Consider the following 25,769-nt stretch of genomic DNA (forward strand, 5'->3'; position numbering starts at 1 on the left):
CTTAAAGAAAAGAGAGTTAAGTGTGATCAGAATAGTTAGCTAGGTCTGGTAGCAACACAGATGGTGGTGACACATCAATTCACAGGCAACTAACTGATAAAATTTTTATTTCACTTTTGAATTTTTACACTTTTCCTGATTATTCTGTGTAAGGTGAAACTAGAACTGTTTAAAAGACATACACAAATCTAGTACATCAATAACCAGGGATTTTTCTTTTTTGCTATACTATTTTCACAACCACGGGTGTGCTTGCTAGGCAATATAACCATCACAGAAGCAAACATTAGGCAGAATACTGGTAAGGAAAAACAAAGCAAGAAAAGAGCTACCAGATATACAGACAGGCTTGGTTCCACATTCACTACTGCATTTTCAAGCGCCAAGTATTAACTGCACATTTTTGTTCAGCTAGAAAGGAGGGATTTTTTTTTGTTTTTTTTTTTCTCTTTTTTTGGTTTGTTTTAAATCAGTGCATAAATTTTTCTTTTCTCATTTCAGCAGATGGACAAACAGATGGACTCTACAGCTAGGTGGAATATTAAAGGTAGAGGGGTGATCCTGTGAGACTGACAGGCCTGACTATTCTCAATTCTCTCCACTGCAGTATCCACGCAACTTCCCTGACTATAGGGTCTCCTTAAACACATCTGAGCGCTGAGCTGGATGAGTGCACTTGAGAGACCTGGTGACAGGCACAAAGAGCATGATCAGGGCCAGCCTCAATACAGGGAGGAATCATGGATATTTAAAAATACTTTTTTGATTCAGATCCTGGTATGACTGAAGAGCAACACCGTGTTGAGAACTGGAGGAAGACAGAGCTCTGGTGCCAGAAGCTCTTCTCAACTCTTTAAAGCCAGGCTTGCTCACCAAGGTGCTCAGTAATGTCTCTCACCCCTGCCCATATATAGCATTAAAAAGTGAACAAAAGACAGATAAAGATAGAATTCAAAAAAGAAAAAAAGTAAGGAAGCAGAGGGACAGAAACTTAGAAGAGAAAACCAAGGTCAATAGTCAAAAAGGATGGTGGGAATGAATGTATAGATTTCAAAATTTAAAAGCCCCGAGCTAGGAAGAACCTGAAAACTGAGTACTCCTCAAGTGAAAGGCAATCTCTGCAGAACGTCATTCCTTTGTTTTTGTTTTTGTAGATGAGGTCTCGCTATGTTGCCCAGGCTGGAGTGCAGTAATTCACAGGTGCAACCATAGGGCACTGCAGCCTTAAACTCCTGGGCTCAGGTGATCCTCCTGCCTCAGCCTCCCAAACAGTTGGGACTAGATGCACGCACCACCACGCCTGACTCAGGACATCATTCTTAAAGGTATTATCCAGGAAAACAGATAAGGTCATTCATAAAACACACGGCTTTTTTTCTTTAGCTCAGTGTTAACAATGAAAATAGATTCCACTATTGAAGCACAAGTTGCAAATTCGTAACATAGTGAACATACTGCTGTAGGAAAGGGGGTTCAGTCGGGTGTGTTATATGAGCACTTGAACTTTTCAAGGTGTCATAAGCCAGTTATCTGCCACAAAGAATTTCCATTTCAGGATTCGGGTTTCCTCAGAGGAAGACACTGTGGACATTTGTGGTAATGAACTTTTAAGTGGCAACAGCCCAAACAGATCAAATGTCTTTAAGCTCCGAACAACGGCCGCATTACTGAGAATTACCATGAAACTCAAATGCCAAATGATGTGTGTCTCACTCCAAGTTCCAGCATCACAATATAATCTCTATAACTTTCTGTACAACTTTACAATGGAATTGTATTTCAATGATTATTTTGATATCAGATTAAACTTTCCAAAAAGTTACACATAATTCACGTCTATTTTTTCTACCAGTAAGAGTTCTGCTAAATTACAAAACCCCATAATCACAGTGTTCAGTTTTTAAAAAATTAAACACACAGTAATCCTGTCAATGTTAATCAAAATCAAAACTTCGGAATGCCGTGGCATTTATGTGACCAATCTGAGTTTTAGATACAAATACCAGCTGTTTATCCCGTGAACCATTTTTCCTAGGCTGAGGCTGTGAAAAATCGAAAGTCGACGTACGATTCTTTTTTTTTTCTTTTTTGTTTTTATCGCACAAGGGATATATGTGGAGGGTACAGAGTGACACTGAACAGATCACGAAGCACGAGAGACATTAGTTCTCTCCCTCCCCAGCATCTCCTTCGTCTCCCTGGTTTTCCGATGTCCACAGCTGCAAGAGAAAGAAAGTATGATCAAAGCAGGGCTACTAAAAGTTGCCTACGTAGGTGGTCCAGTATGTATAATCTTATCTCAACAGGTGAAAATTATTCCTGTGTCACTGCAGACAGGGATGACTGCAAAGGTCAAAACTTCAGCAGTCATTTATAACAAATTTAACAACTTAAAACTGTATATTTAACAGGGCACAAATCCCCTCTTGAAGATAATAGTGAATGATTAATAAATAGGTGAATAGGACAGAGACTATAAACCCTGTGGAAGTAGTACTTACAGTGAGATTGTCCCTAAGTAACTGCATGATCAGAGTGCTGTCTTTATAAGACTCTTCATTCAGTGTATCCAATTCAGCAATTGCTTCATCAAACGCCTAAAACAAAGAGCCTTTAGCAAAGAATTCACAAGTTCTCTGGAGCTAGTTTAACCCACTTTTTTTCTGCTAAGTGAATATAATTTATCTTCTTGTACAGTACTTTGGAGGAACCTAGGCTATTATTACCCTGTCTGTTAGCTGTTTCCAGCAAAAGTATAAGGTATGTTTACAAAGCACCAACCAACAATGACAGAAATTCCGAGATAAGAACTTTGCTATACCTAATAAGCAAGCAGTATTACTGCTAACCCTAGCACAGTCATTCTGGGCAAACTCATGGTATTTTTTAATTACCAAAGACATTTCTAGCAATCTTCTATTTAAAATTATTTTTAAAAAAATTTTTGTTTTAAACTAGAACCCAAAAGGTCTGGATACAAGGGATACAGTGAAACTCCCATCACTAAATCTGATTTAAGTGATGAACTTTAAGGCACCTTTCCCAAATAAAAATTTTTTTAAAAAGGTGTGTGCATGTTGAGAGACTACAAAAAAAATGTAGAAAAGGCTAACGGAAGAATATGGAAGGTAATCCAACACACAACAAGAATGTGGTGTGTATTTCTTTTATACAACTATAATCTCAAATCTTGGTACAAGAATGACAATGTATAACCAAGGCCCAAAGCTTGGCAAGAAACAACTAACTACATTCACCTGGAACTTTCTACAGCCACCCCACAAAACACAGTAATCAAACAAAAGTCAGCAGTAGGTATTGAGAATGAATTTAAAAAGTAACAGATCTGTATTTATCTCATAAAGGATACACTCCCACCCCTAGAAAATCTTTCAAAAGAAGTCCAAGACAATGAGTATGTTCAGGAATAAAAAGAAGTTAATAACACAAGCACTGTTTTGCTATGGTTAGATAGCACAAAGGGTCTTTCTCACCGTTTTTGCCAGGCTGCAGGCCTTTTCAGGAGAGTTTAGAATCTCATAGTAAAAGACTGAGAAATTAAGTGCCAGACCAAGTCGAATTGGGTGTGTAGGCTGCATTTCTTTCTTACTAATTTCAAATGCTTCCTGGTAAGCCTGCTGGGAGTTCGACACAGTGGCTGTAACATAAAGATGAAAATATTAAAGGCTCGGTTCTTTCATAGGTATCACACATTGGACCAACTATCAAATTATTTTCTTAATCCCAAATTGGGCAGCAGCAATGACCTAGCAAATGAGGTGTCAGTGTCTCTGCCATTCAGTTATACATTTGTTAGATATTTATTCTAAACCAAGCTGTATTTTAAATGCTTTGGGAGAAAATAATTATGGCAAAGTCTACTAAAGCAGTTAAGAAATGCAGTTATAACCTTTAACAATACAGAATGTGAAAAACGATATGCTCCAGTGCAAAGATCACAGGCTTTAACTTTAATTCCCAACTCTTACTCCATCGGTCTGTGGCTTGGGCAAGTAAAAACCTCCATAAACCTCAGTTTATCCGAAAAATGGGCAGCCTGCCATCTAACTCGTAAGGTTGTGTGAAGAGAAAGTGAGACTCGAAAGCACTTGGCACATAGGCACTTAATAAAGTGTGGTTAAGATTATCACCATCACAGTAATACATGTGGTAAAAGCAATGCATCACTAGGGTAGTTTCATACTACCAAGTATAAAAAGTTTCACCACTAAAAAGAGAGCTAACAAATAATACTCAAGATAAAGATCTTTTTAAATATACTGCGCACCAGATTTTTAATGCCCTCCATATTTCCCTGTCAGATAAATTTTTATTTGCCCACCCATGACCCCGTTCATCACAATGCTGTAGTCTTTTAAATTCTTAGTACTGTGACATTGGTGTCTATGGCAAACAGACAAAGCAAAATTGTTAAAAAGTCCCTGTGAACGAAGACTGGCTCCATTACTGGTCAAATTTCTTAAGATACTACTTACTTTGTTTGTTGTCTCCAGATGCCACTTCAGAAAGATACCTAAAATAATCTCCTTTCATTTTCAAGTAGAACACCTTACTTTCTGGTTGTGTAGCATTGGGAATAAGATATTTGTCCAACAGCTCCTAAAAAATGATCCACATTAAGAATTTAGAATTATTCACAAGATGTTAAAACTATGTTTGAGATTCAAGATACACACTACTGCTTCTAAATAATTTTTTGGAAGATTAAAAAAACACCAATTTTCGTCCAAGCTACTAAATGTTGTTTAGCCCAGGTCATAACAGCAGATGCCTGTATTCTTCTTTTAAAAATCACTTTGACCATCCATAGGGGATAATTAAAGTATAGCCATACAATGAAAAGCTTTGTAGGCCTTTAAAATGATGCAGAGCTACACGGATAATGGAAAGGCTCTCAAAAGAAATCTGAGTGAAAAAAAGCAGATTACAAATACCACAAGAATCCTATTTTAACATTAAGATACATATGTGTACATGCTCACAAATACACAAGGGAAAAGCCTGGAAGGAGTATGTTAATAATGGTTCTCTGGGTGGTAAGATTAGAAGTGATTTTTACTTTCTTATTTATATTCTTCTGACTTGTTCTCCCCACCCTTTTTAAACCCATAAACTGGTATTACTTCTATAATTAAAGGGGGAAAAAATCTTTCCTTAGGAGGAAAAAGATGATAATACAGCAAAACTGTCAAGAACTAAGTTTAAAGTCAATCTGACCTGGGTAGAAATCCCTCTTCTGCCACTTATTATCTGTATCTGTATGACTCTGGACAAATTACCTAATCACCTTGAGCCTCAGTTTCCTCAGCTATACGAAGGGTCATCTTCTAGGGTATAGCCATCTTCTACGGCAATTATAATGATAAGGAAGTTGACATACATAAAGCGCTTAACACGTTGCCTGGCACGTAGTAAGCACTCAAAGAGTAGCTAATACTATTAATAATAAATTCCTTTAAACATTTATGCTTACAACAAAAGTAGTTCTGAAGGAGTCCAAGCTTCGTATACAGAGCAATATTTTCGAAGAGTTGTTTTAGAATGTGGCATCCTGAAAAACTGGTTAAGAGGCAGTAAGTACCAAGCTCTTCTTCACATTCTTTCAGATGCTCTTAAAAGTTGGTCTACATTTCATGAATTATGGAACTTTCTTGCCCTTGGAATGCATGACACACTTCATCTGAATACCAGATGTACCTAACATTCAGGAATTAGTGCACCATTAACAAACCCCCAAATTACCAACAGGCAACAAATTTAGTCATGACACTCTTATGCCATGAGTCTAATAAAAAGAGAAGCTCAATGCAAAGCTAGTTATAAGGGGATTTAATCAACCAAAGTGAGAAGATGCAGGGGGCGGCAGTCGTTTTAATATTCTTTGTAGACAGTGTGTAACTACTAATGGGTTAGGGATAAGGGGTGCTGCCTGATGGCTGACACGCTTTGTACTGGTTTTCAAAAGGAGTCATGGGCAGTAACTAGGAAAGGGAGCCAGCAGGGAAGGAGGTAGGTCCCCAAGTGTGAATTCCTTTTCCTTTCAAAGCAGCCCTCACTGTTCATTTTTACCTGATTTCACCTGGAAGAAAAAGAAAGTTCCCAATGGGCTCAGGATGTGGGGGAAAGGCATTATGATTATGATTTGTTTTAGAGTACGTACCCTTCCCATTCAATCCCAAGTGGCGGCCAGGGGGAATCAATCATCTGACTAAGGCTTATGTAAAATACAGGAGAGGAGGAGAGGAGAATGCCCCAAACACTCTGAATTTGGCTCTGGAATGCATGCCAAACTTGATGGATGTGCCTAACTTTCAGACCAAAGCAGGACAGTGCTTACAGTGTGAAGGCATGACTGGGGAGAGGCTGAAAGGCAGCTCAGCTTTTTCATCTCCCTCCCCTACTGGTGATGACATCACTACTCTGACTAATATACACAATAGCCTATCTGTGGCTGTATCTATTAAAATCCTGTCTATCTGGCCTCAATTTTATAAGATGGAGGGATGCTGAATAAATGTCACTGTTTTTCACAGGTCTTTTTTATAAGAGAGGAAAATATTTCAGAAGTGATGTACAACCTCTGATCAGGCAATAGGTGACAAAAATAGTATTATATGCTTAAAAATTAGTTGTAAATCACTGGCAGCTTTCCAGTATATTCAGACACCTCTCTCTCATAAGCTGTTTTGAGAGTCTGCATTTATACATTAAATTAATACTATTTAGAAACCACTGTTCAAAACAGAAGCACTGGCCACTTACCAGAACGTCATTGCAGATGTCCTGCAGTTCTGCCTCTATCTTCTCACGGTACTCTTTGCCCATCTGCTGCTTCTTCTCATTCCGCTCTGTTTTCTGCTCAATGCTGGAGATGACACGCCAGGAAGAGCGGCGGGCGCCTACCACATTCTTGTAGGCAACAGAGAGCAGATTTCTCTCTTCATTGGAGAGTTCATGCCCCTGTTCTGTGACTGCCTTCATGGCTGCAGCCATATCATCATAGCGCTCAGCCTGCTCGGCGAGTTTGGCTTTCTGTACCAGCTCACTTTTATCCATTGTCATTCCCTAGAAAAAGAGCAAGAGAAAAAGAAAGAGCAAATGTCAGGCTTCGTGGCCCAGGAAACATGTGTGTGAATCTTCTTCCAACCCATCTGGATAGCAGCATACTGAATGTGAAACATCTCGTTCCAAATGCCATCAACAATACTGATCATATATTAAACACTTCTAGGGTTAAGTACTTTGCTAAGGCGTTTATATTATTTTGGTCAAGTTATCTTCCCAAAAGTCCCACAGAGTAGGTATGTTCGTAACAACTCCTTTCCCCTTCTTATGGGTGAAGAAATGGAGGGTCAGGGAAGGCAAGTGATATGCCCAGAGCAACATGCAAATAGACGGTAGAGAGCCAGAACTCCAGCTCACATCTATCTGCCTCTAGAGCTTTTGTTTTCTTCCATTAGCCTAATTCACCTGCCTGGCACATAGAGACTGCTTAATAACTATTTCTTTAGAAGTTTATGCTTACTAGCCAGGTACGGTGGCTCACGCCTGTAATCCCAGCACTTTGGGAGGCCAAGGCGGGCAGATCACGAGCTCAGGAGTTTGAGACAGCCTGACCAACACAGTGAAACCCCATCTCTACCAAAAATACAAAAATTAGCCAGGCGCGGTGGCAGGCACCTGTAATCCCAGCTACTTGGGAGATTGAGGCAGGTGGATCGCTTGAAACCAGAAGGCAGAGGTTGCAGTGGGCCAACACCGCGCCACTGGACTCCAGCCTGGGCAACAGAGTGAGACTCCGTCTCAAAAAAAAAAAAAAAAAAAAAGTTTATGCTTACTATATATATGTCCTTGACTTCTCTCAGTAATTGTCTGGTTTGTCTGTTTTAATGACCTTAATCCAACTATATCCTGTAATACAGGAAGTCCTCTCTTCACTGTCCTGTAAGGAACTCTGGTTTTGACTAACCCTGTTTTTTCCATAGTACAGGAAAAAGTAAGTATGAAGACTGCTTCCACCAATCCTGAAGCAAAAGATATGATTTTAAATGATCTATCTGGCTGCACCCATCAAGCAGTAGATACCTGAAAGATGGGAAAGATTATCATCATATCTTCTGTAATCTGCTAACTTTGTTACTAGGACACACTGCACAGGAGGAACATAAACTAAGGGCAGTCAGACTTGGGCTCTATCTAGCACTAGCTCTGCTACTTACTTACAAGTGGCATGACCTTGGTTAAATCACTTAACCTGAGAGCTTCAGTTTCTTTACCGGGCAATGAGAACACTACCCAGGGCTGGATGTGGTGACTCAAGCCTGGGATCCCAGGAGTTCAAGATTATCCTGGCAAATTAGTCTCTAACATAGTAAGACCTCATCTCTACAAAAGAAGAAAAAATTAGCTGGGTGTGGTGGTGTGCACCTGTAGTCCCAGCTAATCAGGAGGCTGAGGTGGGAGGATCACTTGAGCCCAGAATTCCAGGATGCAGTGAGCCGTGATTGTGCCACTATACTCCAGCCTGGGCAACCAAGTGAGACCCCTGTCTCTAAAAAAAAAAAAAAAAAAGAAATAACACTACCAACTCTTTTAGTGGGCCTGTTATGAGGAACAAAAGACCTGATACATGTGAAGGCACCTTGAAAAATATAAAGCATTATATAAAAATATCAGGCACTAATTTTGTATATGGTATAGGCTGCAAGAGAAAGGGGTATATAACAAGATGTAGAGCAACAGAACTTGAAACCATAACTGAATTCATCTGAACCATAACTGAGTTCATTTAAAGTTTTTCTGAAATAGACAAAAATCCTAGTGACTTCAGTTTACCAATTTATCAAATCCATACACCAACCAGTGAATACCGCTTATCAACTCACCACAGTCAATTCCCCACTGCAATAATCACAATAATCACCATTTACAGAGTGCGGTCGGTAATTTTAATAAGTAATTTTTGGATAAAATAATTGAAAAGTTATTTACTAAACAAGAAGAGTTAATTTTACGTACTGTTGGTTTAAATATCGATATATCAATCTGTGCCACACAGTATAAAATATGCTAATATCTTGAAGTATAAAAACATGAAATACTATTTTAGACAGTAGTAGTAATGTCAGGTTTTTTTGTGTGTTTTATTTGTTTGTTTTTTTGAGACAGAGTCTCACTCTGTCACCCAGGCTGTAGTGCAGTGGCGCGATCTCAGTTCACTGCAACCTCTACCTCTAGGGTTCAAGCGATTCTCCTGCCTTAGCCTCCTGGGTAGCTGGGATTACAGGTACTTTCCACCGTGCACAGCTAACTTTTGTATTTTAAGTAGAGACGGGTTTTCGCCATTTTGGCCAGGCTGGTCTTGAATACCTAACACCTCAGGTGATCTGCCCGCGTTGGCCTCCCAAAGTGCTGGGACTTACAGGTGTGACCAACCGTGCCTAGCCAATGTCAGTATTTTTAAAACAAATTCTTTCATTACTATGTACATGGTATCATAATTTAAGGCTCTGAAAATGATTATTTCTTTGGAGACGGAATCTCACTCTGTCACCCAGACTGGAGTGCATGCAGTGATGCGATCTCGGTTCACTGCAACCTCCGCCTCCTGGGTTCAAGCGATTCTCCTCAGCCACCCGAGTAGCTGGGACTATAGGCATGCGCCACCACACTCGGCTGATTTTGTATTTTTAGTAGAGACGGGCTTTCACTATGTTGCTCAGGCTGGTCTTGAACTCCTGACTTCAGGTGATCTGCTCGCCTCAGCCTCCCAAAGTGCTGGGATTACAGGTGTGAGCCACCGTGCCTTGCCTGTGCTATTTTAAAATTAATCATTTTCGGCCAGGTGCAGGGGCTCATGCCTGTAATCCCAGCACTTTGGGAGGCCGAGGCAGGCGAATCACAAGGTCAGAAGATCAAGACCATCCTGGCTAACAAGGTGAAACCCCACTGCTACTAAAAATACAAAAAATTAGCCAGGAGTGGTGGCACGTGCCTATAGTCCCAGCTACTGGGGAGGCTGAGGCAAGAGAATCGCTTGAACCCAGGAGATAGAGGTTGCAGTGAGCAAAGATTGTGCCATTGCACTCCAGTCTGGGCAACAGAGCCAGATTCCATCTCAAAAAAAAAAAAAAAAAAAAAAAAATCCAAGAAAGTATGACCTCCACTCACAAAATGGTTTTGCCTCAAAAGTCATTTCTGTATTTTCAAGAGAGAAATTCTACACACAGGGCCCTATCACCTAAAAATGTTTTAAGGGAGCACAATAAGATACACTCAAAATCTAGGTGATTCAGAAAGAATTAATTCTCCAGTTCCTAACTATGATTTTTCTTCCTACTATTATCTAAATCACATGCAGAGCTGTGTCTTATATAAGGCTCACTAATTGTAAGCTTACACTCAGCGAGGCAAGTCTCACTTTGATCCATCTGACATCTTCACTCACAACACTAGAATGAAGCTAAGGCAAAGAGAGTAACCCTCAAGAAACATTCCATTTGTTCCCTTCTATTTCCCAGAACCCCCACAGCAGTTAGAAGAGGCCATGTGGTAGTTCTGTCCAATGAAAGATAAGTAGAAATGATGCTACTTCCAGGCTAACACTGTGAATATCCTACATGTGGCTCCCCAGGCTCTCTTCCCTTACAGCAGCCATTGAGAAGGCCATGTATTCTAAGTGGTACAGTCATGCAACTGCAGAGTTTTTGTCAGTCTGAGTCCCTGGGTGACCGTACAGTGCAAGACTCCTGCAGACCTGCATTGGACATGCAGGGTGAAAACAAAAGAAACTTCTGTTAGGTTAAAACACTGAGATGCTGGAGCTGTTGGTTACCACAAGACAACCTGTTCTACTCTAATACAAGGGCATCAAAAATACTCTATCACCTTAAAATTGTATAGTCGGCCCTCTGTATCTGCAGGTTCCAGATACACAGATTCAACTAACCGTGGTGGCAAATAAAGACGGAAAAAAACACAAAATAAACAAGGATCTTCAGATTTTGGTATCCCCGGGTGTACTGGAACCAACACCCCCTGGATACCAAAGGATAACCACTGTCTCAATATGTCTAACTTTCTTCACCATAAGGTCTTTGGGAGCAGGATAATAAATATCTTCATCATTAAATAACTCTACTTCATGGTTCCTGAAAGTGCCAGGTACACCAGAGAGAAGCCAACTTTCAATGACCCAACAACCTTTAGAAAATTTCCAGTCTGTAGAGTAATTCGAAGTTAGAAGTCACTTAGAGGCCCACTTCAAAGTTCATAAAACAGTACCTGTGAAACTCTACCTATGGATGACTCCAAATCATAAAGTACTGGCCAAAAGCCAATTCACAGTTAAGCCATCCCATGTGGTATCATAATGGAGTAATAAAGGATTGCTATTGCTAAATAATGCCATCAACCTCTTCAGCTCAACTAGGTCCCGAAATTAAGCTACCCGCCTTTTACTTCTCTCCTTCTCAAGCATTAAAAGTTAAATCATACTACTCCAAAGAATCTGGACTATTCAATGCAACCTCCCAAAGATGCCTTCCCTATTTCCTAAAATAAAATGTACCCTTTTCTGTTTGGGGCCAGCTGTTTTATGCTTCTCTGAGATTACTGCAAGATTTCTTAAGAGATTGAGAACCATCATGGCAAGATAAGACTGAATGCACACCTTTTAAAAATCTGTATCCATTTATCTGTTTCAAATGTTTTTAATTATACACATACAGAAACAACTTACAACAAACAAAATCCATAGCTAAATGTCCTGATGGCTACTGCTTACATAACTTTTGACTTATATAACATGGATTTTGAAGCAACTAGACCAATTTCAACAGGAAATGGGTTACACAACACCCAGCAGTTTGGAGGAAAGCAGCAAACAAAGGAGAAATGAAATTGTTCCTATTTCTATGTCTACAATAAATCTCCCATCCAAAATCTTGCCCTAGTGGCACTGCTTTCAATCACTCATTACCTACAGTCCCCTCCATGCCTTTGCTATAAGACCCATTTTCCTATAACTCTGATCAAGTCACTTCCTGCTCAAAATTCTTTAAAGTTCCCTGATGCCAAAAGCAGAGTCAGATTTCCTCCCCTATCAGTGAAAGCTTGTCAGTCTATCTTTCAGACCCCCACATCATGCCTTCCACATCATATGTGTTTCTGCCAAAATGGTTTTCTTACATACAAAGTATGTTTTTCTATCTTTGCTCATCAAGCCACTCCCTCTAACCGGAATGGCTTTTCCCAAATTTACTCTGCATACAAGATTCTTCACAGTGTGGCTCAGATACCATCCCTTCCATGAACCCTTTCTTAAGCTGCTTCAGCCACAGCCACATGTGCCTATTCACTTAAAATGTGGCTAGTGCCACACATTGAAATCATATTTTGTTCATAATGGGTTAAGTAAAAACAGAATTAATTTCACTTTAAAAAAATTTTTAAATGCAGCTACCAGAAAAATTTAAATTACATGTGGCTTACATTCTATTTCTACTGGACAGCATTGCTCTAAGATGAATATATTCTCACAAAGCATTTCGCTGATATCTGTCAATGTCTTATCACGTTTCTTCAGTACTAAAATTACTTACATAGTATCTCCTATTTCCCTTCCTACACCATAAGCTCCTTTAGGTATATCTCCCACAGCATCCAGTACATAATGGGTAGGAATAAGTATCTGCTGAATGAACTAACTGATCCTGAAATGTAAGCATCAAACTGCAGAGGTGGAGAGTTCTCCCTTTTCTCAAATAATTCAAAGCACCTATTAGCCTCACAAGCATATTAAATCTTCATTACATTTGTACTTAGTTCCCTGGATTTCTGTGCCCTCTGAAATTCAAAGAGTAATTCCAAAATTACTCTTCCAGTTAGGCATGGCGGATCACATCTATAATCCCAGTGTTTTAAGAGGCCAAAGATGGAGCATCACTTGAGACCAGGAGTTCAAAACCAGCCAACATAGTAGGACCTTGTCTCTACAAAAAATTAAGTATTAGCCAGGTGTTGTGGCTCATGCCTATGGTCCCAGCTACCTGGGAGGCTGAGATGGGAGGATCGCTTGAGGCTAGGAGGCCAGGGATGCAGTGAGCCATGATTGCACCACTGCACTCCAGCCTGGGTGACAGAGACCCTGTTTCAAAACAAACAAAAAATTACTCTTCCTAAATTACCTCTAGTCTTGCCTTTGTCCTTACCCAGTAACTTTCAACGACTCCCTTTGAGCTACTCCATCAAATTTAAGCTCTACCTGGCTTTCAAATTCCTGATAAATTGTCTCCTCTTTACTTGTTTGGCTTTCTCATCCACTATTCTCCAACATGTACCTTTCTCTCAGGTTAGCCAGCACCGCATGCTCTATAAACACCATGCTCAAACATGTCTGAAACTGTTTTTGTCATCTAGCGTGCTCTCCTATTTCCTGCTTGCCTATCCAAACTGCATCCATTCATCTAGGGCTACAAACCCTTCCCTGACTGCCCTTACCTTGCCTATGACTCCGAATATGCTCATAGCCTATTACACGGTCTAGGGCTTCTTTATGTCATTCTATGATACAGATGAGTACCGTAACATTTACAGCTTCACTTGTGTGCCCTCAAAGGAAAGCTTCGTATTTGTTTCACATTTAATGCTTACAACTGTACTAAGCACAAAACTCATATGCAAATGAATATCAAGCTTTTCTACAAATCATTATTGGGAGAGCACAAGGAACACAGAGTACCTATATGTAGTACAGTCAGAAGGCAGCAGGACTGTGTGACACAGTGCAATATGCCACTATACAGCCATGTAAGCATGTTAAATCTCATTCCAATCCATAAAAAAAAGATGGCATCTACCTCAGGAGAGTTGCTGTGAAGATGAGGGGCAGGGAATTAAAGAATACTAAATGTGGAAATTTTCCTTGAAAAATGCATAGTGCAAAATCAAACTGAAGTATTATTACTCTTCTCCACGACTATTACACTGTAGTAGTCCACAAAACCATAAGCTTGAATTTTCTTTTCAAATATATAATTTTGTGAGAAGTAAAAGCAAAAATCTAGATTAATCTTGTATAGATAGTATGTTATGTTAAAATGAACATACATGTTAACTGTAGCTGAAGTTTATCCGTTAGTTTCTAATTGAATTTTCTAGTGATACGCCATGATGGTTTTTAATCAAGACCTACTGTTGTTCCAAGACTTTGAATGAGGTTCCCACTAAAAAAAAAAAAAAGTCAGCAAGATACTCTTTATTTGTCTCCTAAAAAGTTTTTGAAAGACTATGGTCTCATCATCAGGCCTGGCACCACTACAGAAGCGTCAAGATACTGGGGCAGGCAAACTCATTAGAGGCCACAAAGGGCCCAACCCTGCAGTAAGTCAAGAGATTTTCCTTATGCTGGGCACATTTCAGGAAGAGACTGACATGCTTGAGAACAGGAGCTCTCCAGCACACCTACATGATGATGATGGCTGTCAATCTGTTCCAAGCCACTGGATGCAGCAAGTCAGGACTGGGAAGCATTTGTTGATAAACGCAGAGATTGCTTAGTGAAAAAATGGAAGCAAATCTAAATATCCAACAATATGGGAATGGTTTAAAAAATAAGGAGACTGGCCAGGTGCACTGGCTCACACATGTAATCCCAGCACTTTGGGAGGCCAAGGCAGGCAGATCACCTGAAGTCAGGAGTTTCAGACCAGCCTGGCCAACGTGGTGAAACCCCATCTCTACCAAAAATACAAAAAAATTGGCCGGGGTGATGCAGTACTGTAATCCCAGCTACTCGGGAGGCTGAGGCAGGAGAATCACTTGAACCCGGGAGGTGGAGGTTGCAGTGAGCCAAGATTGCGTCACTGCACTCCAGCCTGGGCGACAAGAGTGAAACTCCGTCTCAAGAAAAAGGGGGGTGGCGGGAGGGATAGATGGTACAAGATTACGTGGCCATCAAAAGAAGAGCTTTAATGTCATAAAAAGACTTATTTAAGAGCAATGGAGGCTGGGGGGAGGAAGCTGCACAATATTTTATTTCTGTAAAATATCCCCTCAAGAGCAAACAAACCCAAAAAGAAAGGTTAACACCAAATGGTTAACACTGGCTGTCTCTCTGGGTAATAAAATTATATCCTCATTTTCTTATCTTTCTGAATTTTCATCAAGTATGTATTACTTTTTAAAAATTTTGGTACTATTTATTTTTTTAAGAAAAAAGTGTTTTTCTGTTTAAAAAGAGAAATCAAGAGTGCAGATAAACAGCTACGAAACATAATTCTAAAGGTACTCACAAAATAGGATTTTCTTCAAAGAAAGAAAATCCTAAATCAGATAATAAATGCTGAAAATAGAGGATCTAGGAAACAGCCTAGCCCCTCTATCTCAATTCCTTCCCCAAGGGATATCTTTCTAGTCAGGGTCAAAATACTGAGAAGTTATTTCCCAGTGGCTAGAGCAGATATCCTAGGATAAGAATCAAAAAAGAAAGAAAAGAAAAAGAAGACTACCTATTGCTAATCCATTTTTTTTTATAAAGGCACTGCAAAGACAGAGTTGAAAATGACAGCTGTAGCCTTTAAAAGTGAACATGCTCAATTCTAAAATAATAAGCTTTGAGTTTAATAATTTGCTGGAAATTTCAAATGAGGACTCCATTATTATATGCCAGGAATTACCCAAGCTCTATACATACAAAATATATGGTGGGGTCTGCTTCTAGCAAGCCTTACATACACATCTGAGCTTCTAAAGAGAAAGTAGGTGATTTTTCTACATTTCCACATTATAACTTACCTGAATCTGTCTTCTCAGTGTTTAAAGGAGACATTAATAGCTATCAAATAAGATAATGAACGTAAAATGCCCATATAGTGTTGGTTAGAATAAAGGCTCATAGCCATTCTTATTCTTTATTCTTAAGCTACCTCACAAAAATGTAACACATATAATCCAATGTATGCTGAAATAACTACAAAATGAAAAACTACCAAATTTCTAAGAACTCTTTGGATTACTGAGAGGAATTTAAAAGAAAGCAGTGTAGTCCTCCCCTCAGCGAGCTTAAACTCTAGTGGTAGAAACACAAGAAAAGAGCACATGTATATCTATTATGCATCAATTGAAAAAAAAAAAAACAGCACATGTTTAAGGGTTATAATGCCTCTCCTTAGAAAAGCAACCAGACAGAATTAGAGGAAAGAGGTTTAAAGGTAGCTAGGTCGTGACTTAAAAAGAGATGTTATTAATAAAGTGCATGTATGTTTTTCTAGATGAAATAAAAATCAAAGGCCAAAGCAGATAAAGAAATGAGAACAAGGAAGAAAACTGACAGGAAAATCTGAAAAATCTAAGCTCAAATGTTTCAATGGGGTAAGGAACTGATCACATATTCTGAACAGCAATCACAGATGTACCATTCTAGATAGAGCATCCACAGCACTGTAAAGTAGAAGTTTTAGTTCTGGAGTCACTCTGCTGAAGAAAAATCAGATGCCAAGCTACTGCAGGAGGGACTGAGAAAGTCAGTGGGACCAGGTGGTTAGTGGGTGTTACCCAGAAAAAGTTAAGCACTCCTGGCTCTCAGAGAAAACTACTCACTAAAAAACACCCACTATAAAAATGTCTGTGTGCCATTCTACACATAAAATTTAGAGTCCTGTAATAAATTTAATTCCATTCAAACATTTGCAGGTTCTTTGTTAGGAAACAAAACACAGCATATCTGTAATACAAAGTCCTTAGCACTATGTCCAGTGAACAGTGAATTTGGAGAGAAACTGCATTTCTATTATTTCAAAATCCCTTCCCCTCTTTCATATCAGTTGTTGAATTTCACTGCTAATTATGTCCAATTAGCCATGATTAAGCGTACTGAGGGTGTCAAGTGACAGGCGCAAGGTTACACATGTGACTTAATGGTAGATATGACAATAAATTGACTTCTTGACTTTAAGTAATCAAACCAAAAGACACTATGTTAATTCTGATCCATAAAGACAGTCCAATTGGTTGACCTTATGAATAGATTTCTACAGTTTGGGGCCCACTGACATATCGAAGCCAATCAGTCTGAGTTACCAGTACCGCACACCAAGTCCATAGGCTATGTGACCTCTGTGAATCTGTTTTCTCATCCATAATACAGGCAAATCTCGGCTGGGCGTGGTGGCTCATGCCTGTAATCCTAGCACTTTGGGAGGCCGAGGAGGGCAATCACTTGAGGTCAGGAGTTCAAGATCAGCCTGGCCAACATGGTGAAACCCCGTCTCACTAAAAATATAAAAAAATTAGCTGGGTATAGTGGTAGGCGCCTGTAATCCCAGCTACTTGGGAGACTGAGGCAGCCTGAAGACGGAGGCTGCGGTGAGCTGAGATCACGCCACTGCACTCCAGCCTGGGCAAAAGAGCGAGACTCTGCGGAAAAAAAGGTAAGCAAATCTTCTCACTAGGGTTCCTGTAAGGAGTAAACCTGTTTATGATGCTAAACATTAAGCACTCGAATAAATGGCAACCACAGTACATTCCACACAAAACTTAAAAACAAATGGTCAGCCAGTGAAGGGAAACTTACCATGTACCTCATTTATTTTACACGTACTCTGCTTCTGAAAGACTTTTAAAAGAAAGGCACATAACAATTTCCCTATGCCTATTTCTAAAATGGCCCTTATCACAGTTTACTGCAATGCAAGTCTCTCTGCTGGTTCCCACACTGGATTGTGAGCTTAAGGTAGGAATCCAGACTTGTATCTTTGGACCCCCAATGTGGAGCACAAGGCCTAGCACACTGAGTGACTACTTGATCACCTGATGCATTCTTAAAAAGTGAAAAAGCAATTATCTCCTATGTGGACAGAGGAAGGTAGTGCACATCTGACCTATAAAATATAGACTGTTTTTATAGTCTTAGATTACTTTTTGAAAAAAGCCAGCCAGCTCTAAATCAGGAGGCAACACTATACATTTTGACGAATACTTTTCAGCTACCAATCATTGTATTTATAGATTCAAACTGACTTTTTCTTTTTTCTGAGATGGAGTCTCACTCTGTTGCCCAGGCTGGAGGGCAGTGGCGAGATCTCGGCTCACTGCAAGCTTCATCTCCCAGGTTCACACCATTCCCCTGCCTCAGCCTCCCAAGTAGCTGGGACTACAGGCGCCTGCCACCAGGCTCGGCTAATTTTTTGTTAGCCAGGATGGTCTTGATCTCCTGACCTCGTGATCCACCTGCCTCGGCCTCCCAAAGTGCTGGGATTACAGGCATGAGCCACTGAGCCCAGCCAATTCAAACTGACTTTCAACAAGCCTTTGGATTACTTTCTGTTCATCTCCTCCATTCAGAAGTCCAATCAGTTCGCTATATAAAAAGTTCACTATACAAAAACCCAAACAAGCTAACTCGTTTAGTAAATAATAAACATATCCATCCATCATTTATGGCCTGCAAAGCACTCAGGGATTCCTAGAAACGCATTTGATCCTAAGTATCCTATGAGGCAGGTGACATCGTCCCCTTTTATAGACGCAAAGAGTTAACTCATTCAGGGTCACACAGCTATATATGGCAGGTCTGGGATCTAAACCAACATTAATTTTAAAATTAATGTTCCTGCCTTTATGTAACCCTATATCCTAAAGATTAATTATGATCTCCAAAGCTCATTTAAGGAAAAGAGAATTGCCAGTTTTTAAAAGAACTATACAAAGTTGTTACAGTGAAATTTTAAAACTGGCCTATTAAGCTAACATATCTACCTTTAAAAACAAAAACAAAATCAAGGAGTTAAAAACAGCATAAAACATGCCAAAGACTCATCAAAATGTCAAATTTTAAAGGAAAGCTCTTAGCTGAGGGCAAATAATAATAATAGGACTCATATCTACTTTATTGTAGCCTTCAATCTTCTTGTCCTGATCAAGGCCATTCGGAAATAACTTCCTGTTGGTTCTCTTAGGGAAAACAATAAAATAAACTAACCAGTAAGGGAAAAACTTACATAATAAAGAACTGGCCAGAATTAAAAAAAAAAAAGAAGTCAACTAACCTACAATCTGCTAGGAATGACTTGAGGCCATTGATCATTTACATCTCATTATGAGTATTAGATACACATAACCATACCTCTATTAGAAAATCTTTTAGTAGAGAAAACAGTAATATGATTGGCCTTCAGCACACATATCATGACACAGAAAGCACTTTTAGTCTGTTTCCTCAAGTATTCCCCTCAGAAAAATTCCCTCAGAATCCAGCTCGTTAGTTTCTCCATCATGACATACAGATGACTGTTAAGATCATATTCACATAGAGATCAAAAGGATTCTAAAGCTTAAAGGTTGCTATTATATAACCATAATTTCTTGCCCCTTAAACTAGTGAATTGTCATCTTTCCCTAGAAAAATGTAGAAACAAGGAACTTAAAAGTACCTTTACAAGGAAATTTTAGTTCATTCTCTAAGGTACCAGCATTTAAAGGAAAACTCAGTTTGTTGGCACTGAAAGAGCAGGTAGCACAACAGGATGTTTTAATTTAGAAGTTTTTCTCTATTTATGTAGATATATTTCCTCATTTCCTCCTTGCCAACAAAAATAAGAAAAATCTGAACATCTACTGATAAAGTAGTATGATAAACAAAAATGGTCATAATCAAATTCTCTTAGATGAAGAACCTAACATTCTATGCCAAAGTAACTGATGACTTTCTCCCTAGTATGAAGCAAGTACTAGAAAAACTGGATTGTTCACAAGCTTGCTTCCTGATGCATGCTAGCAATATCATCCCTACAGGCCAGAATGGGTATATGCTCCACAATAAATCGTCCTGTATCTATCTTCAAAAATAGCTAGTATTCCCATTCAAACGTTTATTAGGATTGGTGTGAAGAAAAATTAAGGACTAAATGGTGTTCACATAAAACATATACATGTGCTGTCTCTACCACACGTAGAAATCTATAATATCATTCCTTACAATCAGATCATCTGGTTTCATTCCTGGTTCTGGCACTTACCTTGTGCTGTGTGTGAGACCTCAGGAAAATTATTCTTCTCAGTGCCTTAGTTTCCTCATCTGTAAAATGGGGCTAATAGTCTTACCTTTCATTGGTTGTTATGAAGACTAAGCTAATATGCTTAAAGTGCTTAAAAGAAAGCTTAGCACACAGTAAGTACTGTAAGTGGTAATTATTATTATAGACTAATTGTCTGATACCACCTCATCAGATAAATCACAAATGGATGGATTCTATATAGATGTCCATGAATAGCACATATGCTATGTCTAATCTATACACGTGTATATTCATGCAGATGGTTAAACATCTATTGAACCCCAACTATATCCCAGATGCTTATTTTCATTGAGCTTGTCACAACAAAAATTATCCAAAGCTGCATTATCATTTGCGCTATATAGATGAGAAAATGATTCAGAAAGACTAGATTTGCCTACATGCAAAATAAAGTCCCATAATAATATACCATTTTTTGAAAGCAACTTGTGTACAAAGCAGGGTTTAGTGTCATCAGATGTTAACTGGAGAGAAAAAGCCATTAATAGTGAACTCTAATTAAAAAACCAAAAGCTTATATTTAATAATTTACAGTTTATAAAAAAGGCTTAATGATAACCCTGGAGATAAGAAAACTAAGAACCATAGACTAACATGCTGAAGATTCAGAAAGCTAGAAAATATTGCAGGCAAGATTTCAACCAAATTTACCTGACTCCAAGTCCAGTGCTCTTCCTGCTTCTCTATCCACAGCCAAATGGGCAAAATGCACTTTTTGTAGAGGCCCAAATCTCTGGAGACTCTGCCTAGAGAACCAGCATCGTGGGAATTTGCTCAGCCTGGTTTTATAGAGGCTGCCTCCCTGATCTATAGTGCTCCAATTCTAAAATGGCTTCAATATAGCAAGCACTGCAAGACGGGAAATGTACAAAAGATTATAGGGTAGGAGTCATACTCCAGGGGCTGGCAATCCATATTTGCTACTGATGAATGAGGATATTCAATTTGAAAAAAACTAGGTGTAGAGTCTAGGCCAAATCACCTCATTTCTCATAAAGACTCCATCTGCAAGATAGGTGAATGGTTTCTTATCTCACTGGAGGGGCAGGCTAGGAAAATAATTCTGCAGTTGCTACAGGATTATTTGCCTTCCATTTTGAAAGCCACACTTAAATTTCTAACTTAGGTCCAATAAGATTGACAGGTTGTACACTCATACACTTCGTGTTGCCAAGGACAGGAATCCAAGAAAAATGAGGGCTCAAACAAATGAGATATCCCTAAGTAAGAAACAGGGTACCCTGGAAGCAGTCAAGAAGAAATTCACCAAGAACAAATACTTATATAAATTTCCAACATGAAAACGCAAAAGCTGCAGCGTCCAGCTCCATAAACTGCATCTGTGTCTGGCTTCATATGAACTGACAGAATGAGAAATGCAGACAATTTTCATATTCTTATAAGTGCTTCACCTTTCTGTTTTGGCTTCCGTGGCAGGCTGATTTTATGTTCATAGCATCATCTTGCCAAATTCCATCTCCCACACAGGGTAAGCAAAATCAGGACCTGATGCTATCTAGCCTTACCAAAGAGAAATGCAATGAAGGCAACGACAAGAGACATGCATTTCACAGAAAGGTTGGCAAATTGCTTACCAAGGCTGCCACCTCTGGAAACCTCATTATATGGGAGTTCTCCATTTGCGGCAAAGATGCACTCACCTTCCCACCTCTTCTTCCCTCCGCTCCCCACCCCCCCGACCAGGAAGCCACCGGGCAAATTTCAGACCGAAAAACGTGCTAACACACAATATGGGGGAATTTGGGGTAAAGACACAAAAGAATTTGGCATTAAATGACGGTAAATACTGTGGGAAAATATTCCGATTCTCATCCCGATATTTTTTCCTGGGGATCCGGCCTGACTCAGTAACCGGCTCCAACCAACACATTTTCTTGATTCAAACCCAATTCCCTTCCTAGGGAATCTTGGGTCCTGCCAGGCTCCATAACCAGTTAAGGATGATGAAATGGTTTTACTGCAAAATGGGAGGGGGTTCCCCCACTGCCGTCTCCCAAGGTTAAACCCCTTACTCATCCAGGAGGAGTCAAACAGGGGGATTGGGGCTAGAAAACTCACCCGCGTTTGATTAAATTTTAATTTCTGGAAACCGGAAAGCACGGAGCAGAGGTGACTGGGCTGAAGAGGACGGTTCTTGCCGACCAAGACGCAGGGAGGGGTCGCGTGAGGGACCGAATCAGATAGTGAGGGAGAGTCCGGGACCCTCGGCTCCGCTGTCCCTCACGGTGCAGCACAGAGTTGCACCCCGCCCGGCCGGCAGGACCTTAGGCGGCGAGGGAGGCCCGGGCCTCTCCAAGAGGTAAAGGGCCCGGCCCCGGAAACAGGGAGGGGCCGCTGCGAGGCCTGGCCTCGCCGCCGGCGGCCGCGCGAAGCGAAAGAGGCAGCGCACCGCTATCCCCCGGGGCCCACCCGCTGGGCCGCCGTCGTCGCAGCTGCCAAAGAGGGGCTTCGAATTTGGGCCCCCGGGGGCCCCGGTCGGACCCCGCGCCGCACTCACCGTGGGAGGGCTGCAGGGAACAAAGACCCTTCCGAGCGAAGCTCCAAGCGAGATGACCCCTTCCTTCCCAAGCCCACTCCTCAGGCAGCGGAAGCGGTGCCTGCAGTGGCTGCAGCGGCGGCGACTACCCCGGCTCCGGAATCGGCGGCGGCGGTGGCGGCAGCTCCACTTCCGCTCCGGTCACCACTTCCGCTCCGGTCCTGGCCGCGCCCCGCCCCACGCCGTGTTCTCATTGGGTAAGCGAGGCACGGGGTTGCCGCGGCCCCACGGGAGGGGCGCTGACGGAAGGGAGGAGGAAGAAGAACGAAGGGCAGGGTTGCCGCGGCCGGGGCAGGGCGCATGGCCGGGGGAGGGACCCAGGAGGAGGTGGGCGGAGAAGAAGGAAATGGGGCGGGGGAGCGGGAAAAGGAGGTGGGAGGAGAGAGGGCGGAGCTGGGGGTGGTCAAGATACGGGCTGTAAAGGCACCGGGAGGACTAGGAGTGAGGTCTGGGTGGGGGTTTCCTTTTCTGCTCAGACTGGAAACGCGCCAGGGCCAGGTACGGAGACTCGAGGTTTAGCAGTTCCCCCTCCACCCAGAAAGTAATCCTCACGGGGTCGGAAGCCGATGTCAGTCCTCTTGCTGTGTGCTTTGGGGTGTACTGGAGCTAGGGAAGAACAGAAATTGCTCATCCCTCAATGTTCCCTTAATCCTCCTTTCAATCCTTCGGAGTACTTACTTTTTCTTTCTTTGGTAGACTGAAGAGGCCACTTGAAGTGCCAGGAATCCAACGCACAAAGGTCTTTTTCAAAAACCTGTGTAGGGCCGAGCGCGGTGGCTCGCGCCTGTAGTCTCAGCACTTTTGGAAGCTGAGGTGAGAGGATTGCTTGAGGCCAGGAGTTGTAGGCTGCAGTGAGCTATGGTCATGACACTGCACTCCAACCTGGGCGACAGAGTGAGACCCTGTCTCCAAAAAAACCCCACAAAAATCTGTGTACATGATTCCGTCTTTAAGATGCCCCCTCCTTGAGGAAGTTCAGGGAAGGAAACAGGCTTCCATGTCTCCCCTCCCCTCATGACTGCTCTCACAATTACCGACATTCTACTCCTCTCAAGGTAGTTGATTTTGTTTTGTTTTGTTTTCTGTTTTTGAGACAGAGTCTCTCTCTGTCGCCCAGGTAGTGTCACAGTCTTGACTCACTGCAGTCTGTACGTCCCAGGTTCAAGCAATTCTCCTGCCTCAGCCTCCTGAGTAGCTGGGATAACAGGGGCATGCCACCACTCACGGTTCATTTTTGTATTTTTAGTAGACACGGGGCTTCGCCGTATTGGCAAGGCTGGTCTCAAACTCCTGACCTCAGGTGATCCACCCGCCTCAGCCTCTCGAAGTGCTGGGATTACAGTTACAGGCATGAGCCACCTTGCCCGGCTTCAAGGTAGTTGATTTTTAAACTCAGTCCTTCAAAATGCCTCTCGCCTTCCCTCTCTCCTGTTCATTTATTCTTTCAACAAATGTGGAACAGACTTTTTGCTTAGTGCTGGAGACACAGCAATGAACAAGGCAGATGGGGCCCTGCTGTCTTGGAGTTTGCAGTCGGGTAGGAGAAAGAACCAAGTAAATAGGCCTTTGCCGTCTTGCCTTTACCCTTACTTAGCTAAATGACAGACTTCTAATTCACTATTTTACTCTCAGCCTCGCCCGTCAACTGCCAAGTGATCTTTTTAAAAATACCATTCTAATCGTGTCCTGTTCTTGCTTAAATTATTTAGTGTGCACTCAGACCTAGATGACAATATGTAAGTTCCTTGAGACAATCAGCGTTCTCCAAAAGCTGCCCTTATCCTTTAGCTGCTATTTCTCCCCCATCGTAAATACCACAATTCAATTGGATGATTCCTTACCTTCCCAATATGCCATCTCCAGTATTTCTAAGCAGTTTGACTTAGTTGCCAACACTTTTTTAAACTGAAAAGTTTCTGTGTGAACAGAAATCTGCCTCTATGCCTTGTCTGGTAACACCGTGTCCACATTTCTGTGTGGCAACAATTGGCTGAAGCCAAGGAGTGGCTGCCTACTCTAGACTGGGTATGGACTTTCCCAAGTGCCAGGAACCCTTCTCGACCTGAGTCTGTTTTCGTCACTTCTGTTATCTGTCATGTGGGCGTGTGTGCCAGTGACCCCGGTACTGTACCACCTTTTAAGTTGAACAAGATTGAGAATGTGTTGTGTGATGTTAACAGCATGATTTGAGTCAAAACCATTGGATTTGAATCCTGGAGAGGTTTCCTAGTGCAAAAACTTCCGCATGAGGATGGTCTTTGGCAGACCCAAGGCCAGTAATCTAAAGACTACTCAGGCTAAGTAACCTTTAATGTCACATAACTGTGCCTTATGCTATCATCCAGAAAATAGCCTAACAGACCAGAGGGCTAATAATGATTGTACCACAAATGACATCAACAGTGCATTGAGGGAACAGAAGTGCCCTTTGTCAGGCATTCCTAGGTGCCTGTTTAAGGGTTGCATGGATTAGCTTATTTCACCATCTCTGCATTCTAGGCCAAGGGTCAGCAAACCACAGCTGTGAATTGACAGCAATACAGAGAAATGTTAAAATACAATGTGGTAGGTGCAACCATAGAAATAAAAATATGTGCAGGGTATTATGGCAGCTTGGGAGAAGAGCACCGAACCCATCTTGGGACTATGGTGGGAGAGCGGGAAAGATTTCCTGAAAGAAGTGATACTTGAGCCTTATATACTGCAATGAATCTTTTTTCAAATTATAGACTTAATTTTTAAAAATGTGTTTGTAGAGACGGGGTCTCATTTATGTTGCCCAGGCTGGGCTCAAACTCCTGGCCTCAAGTGATCCTCCTGCCATGGCCTCCCAAAGTGCTGGGATTACACGTGTGAGCCACTGTGCCTGGCCAATAGACTTAATTTTTTAGGACAATTTTTGGTTTACAGAAAAATTGACCAGATATTAGAGTTCAAACATTCCCTCTCCCTCCTCCACACAATTTACCCTATTATTAACATTTTGTATTAGAGTGGTACATTTGTTGCAATTGATGAGCCAGTATTAATACATCATTATTAACTAAAGTCCATAGTTTACATTGGGGTTCATTCTTTATGTTGTACATAGTTCTGTAGGTTTTGACACATGCGTA

General features: G+C 41.1%; 1 protein-coding gene across 2 annotated transcripts; it reads right to left on the reverse strand.

The window, feature by feature from the left end:
* Positions 1-90: 90 nt before the first annotated feature.
* On the reverse strand, positions 91-22,947 carry YWHAB (tyrosine 3-monooxygenase/tryptophan 5-monooxygenase activation protein, beta). 2 transcript variants are annotated; one of them, XM_011997623.1, is made up of 7 exons: positions 22,615-22,893; positions 20,748-20,842; positions 6,784-7,086; positions 4,497-4,620; positions 3,495-3,658; positions 2,502-2,597; positions 91-2,219 (listed from the first exon to the last, which is right to left on the reverse strand). In XM_011997623.1, the coding sequence occupies exons 3-7, from the start codon at positions 7,081-7,083 to the stop codon at positions 2,163-2,165; spliced, it is 741 nt and encodes a 246-aa protein (XP_011853013.1). In that variant the 5' UTR covers positions 7,084-7,086; positions 20,748-20,842; positions 22,615-22,893; the 3' UTR covers positions 91-2,162. The 2 variants fall into 2 exon arrangements, with proteins under 2 accessions (XP_011853013.1, XP_011853012.1); XM_011997622.1 differs by lacking the exon at positions 20,748-20,842 and having other exon boundaries at positions 22,615-22,947.
* Between the last annotated feature and the right edge of the window lie 2,822 nt (positions 22,948-25,769).

This window comes from Mandrillus leucophaeus, unplaced genomic scaffold, assembly GCF_000951045.1.
Source record: "Mandrillus leucophaeus isolate KB7577 unplaced genomic scaffold, Mleu.le_1.0 Scaffold544, whole genome shotgun sequence".
Taxonomy (NCBI): Eukaryota; Metazoa; Chordata; class Mammalia; order Primates; family Cercopithecidae; genus Mandrillus; species Mandrillus leucophaeus.

Bases quoted from the DNA above. Each gene is read 5' to 3' on its own strand.
- YWHAB (XM_011997622.1), bottom strand. From the start codon at position 7,083: ATGACAATGGATAAAAGTGAGCTGGTACAGAAAGCCAAACTCGCCGAG. The intron at 4,621-6,783 runs GTAAGTGGCCAG...ATCATTTTTTAG, and splicing joins ACATCTGCAATGACGTTCTG to GAGCTGTTGGACAAATATCT. The intron at 2,598-3,494 runs GTGAGAAAGACC...TCTTTGTTTTAG, and splicing joins CCTGCAGCCTGGCAAAAACG to GCGTTTGATGAAGCAATTGC.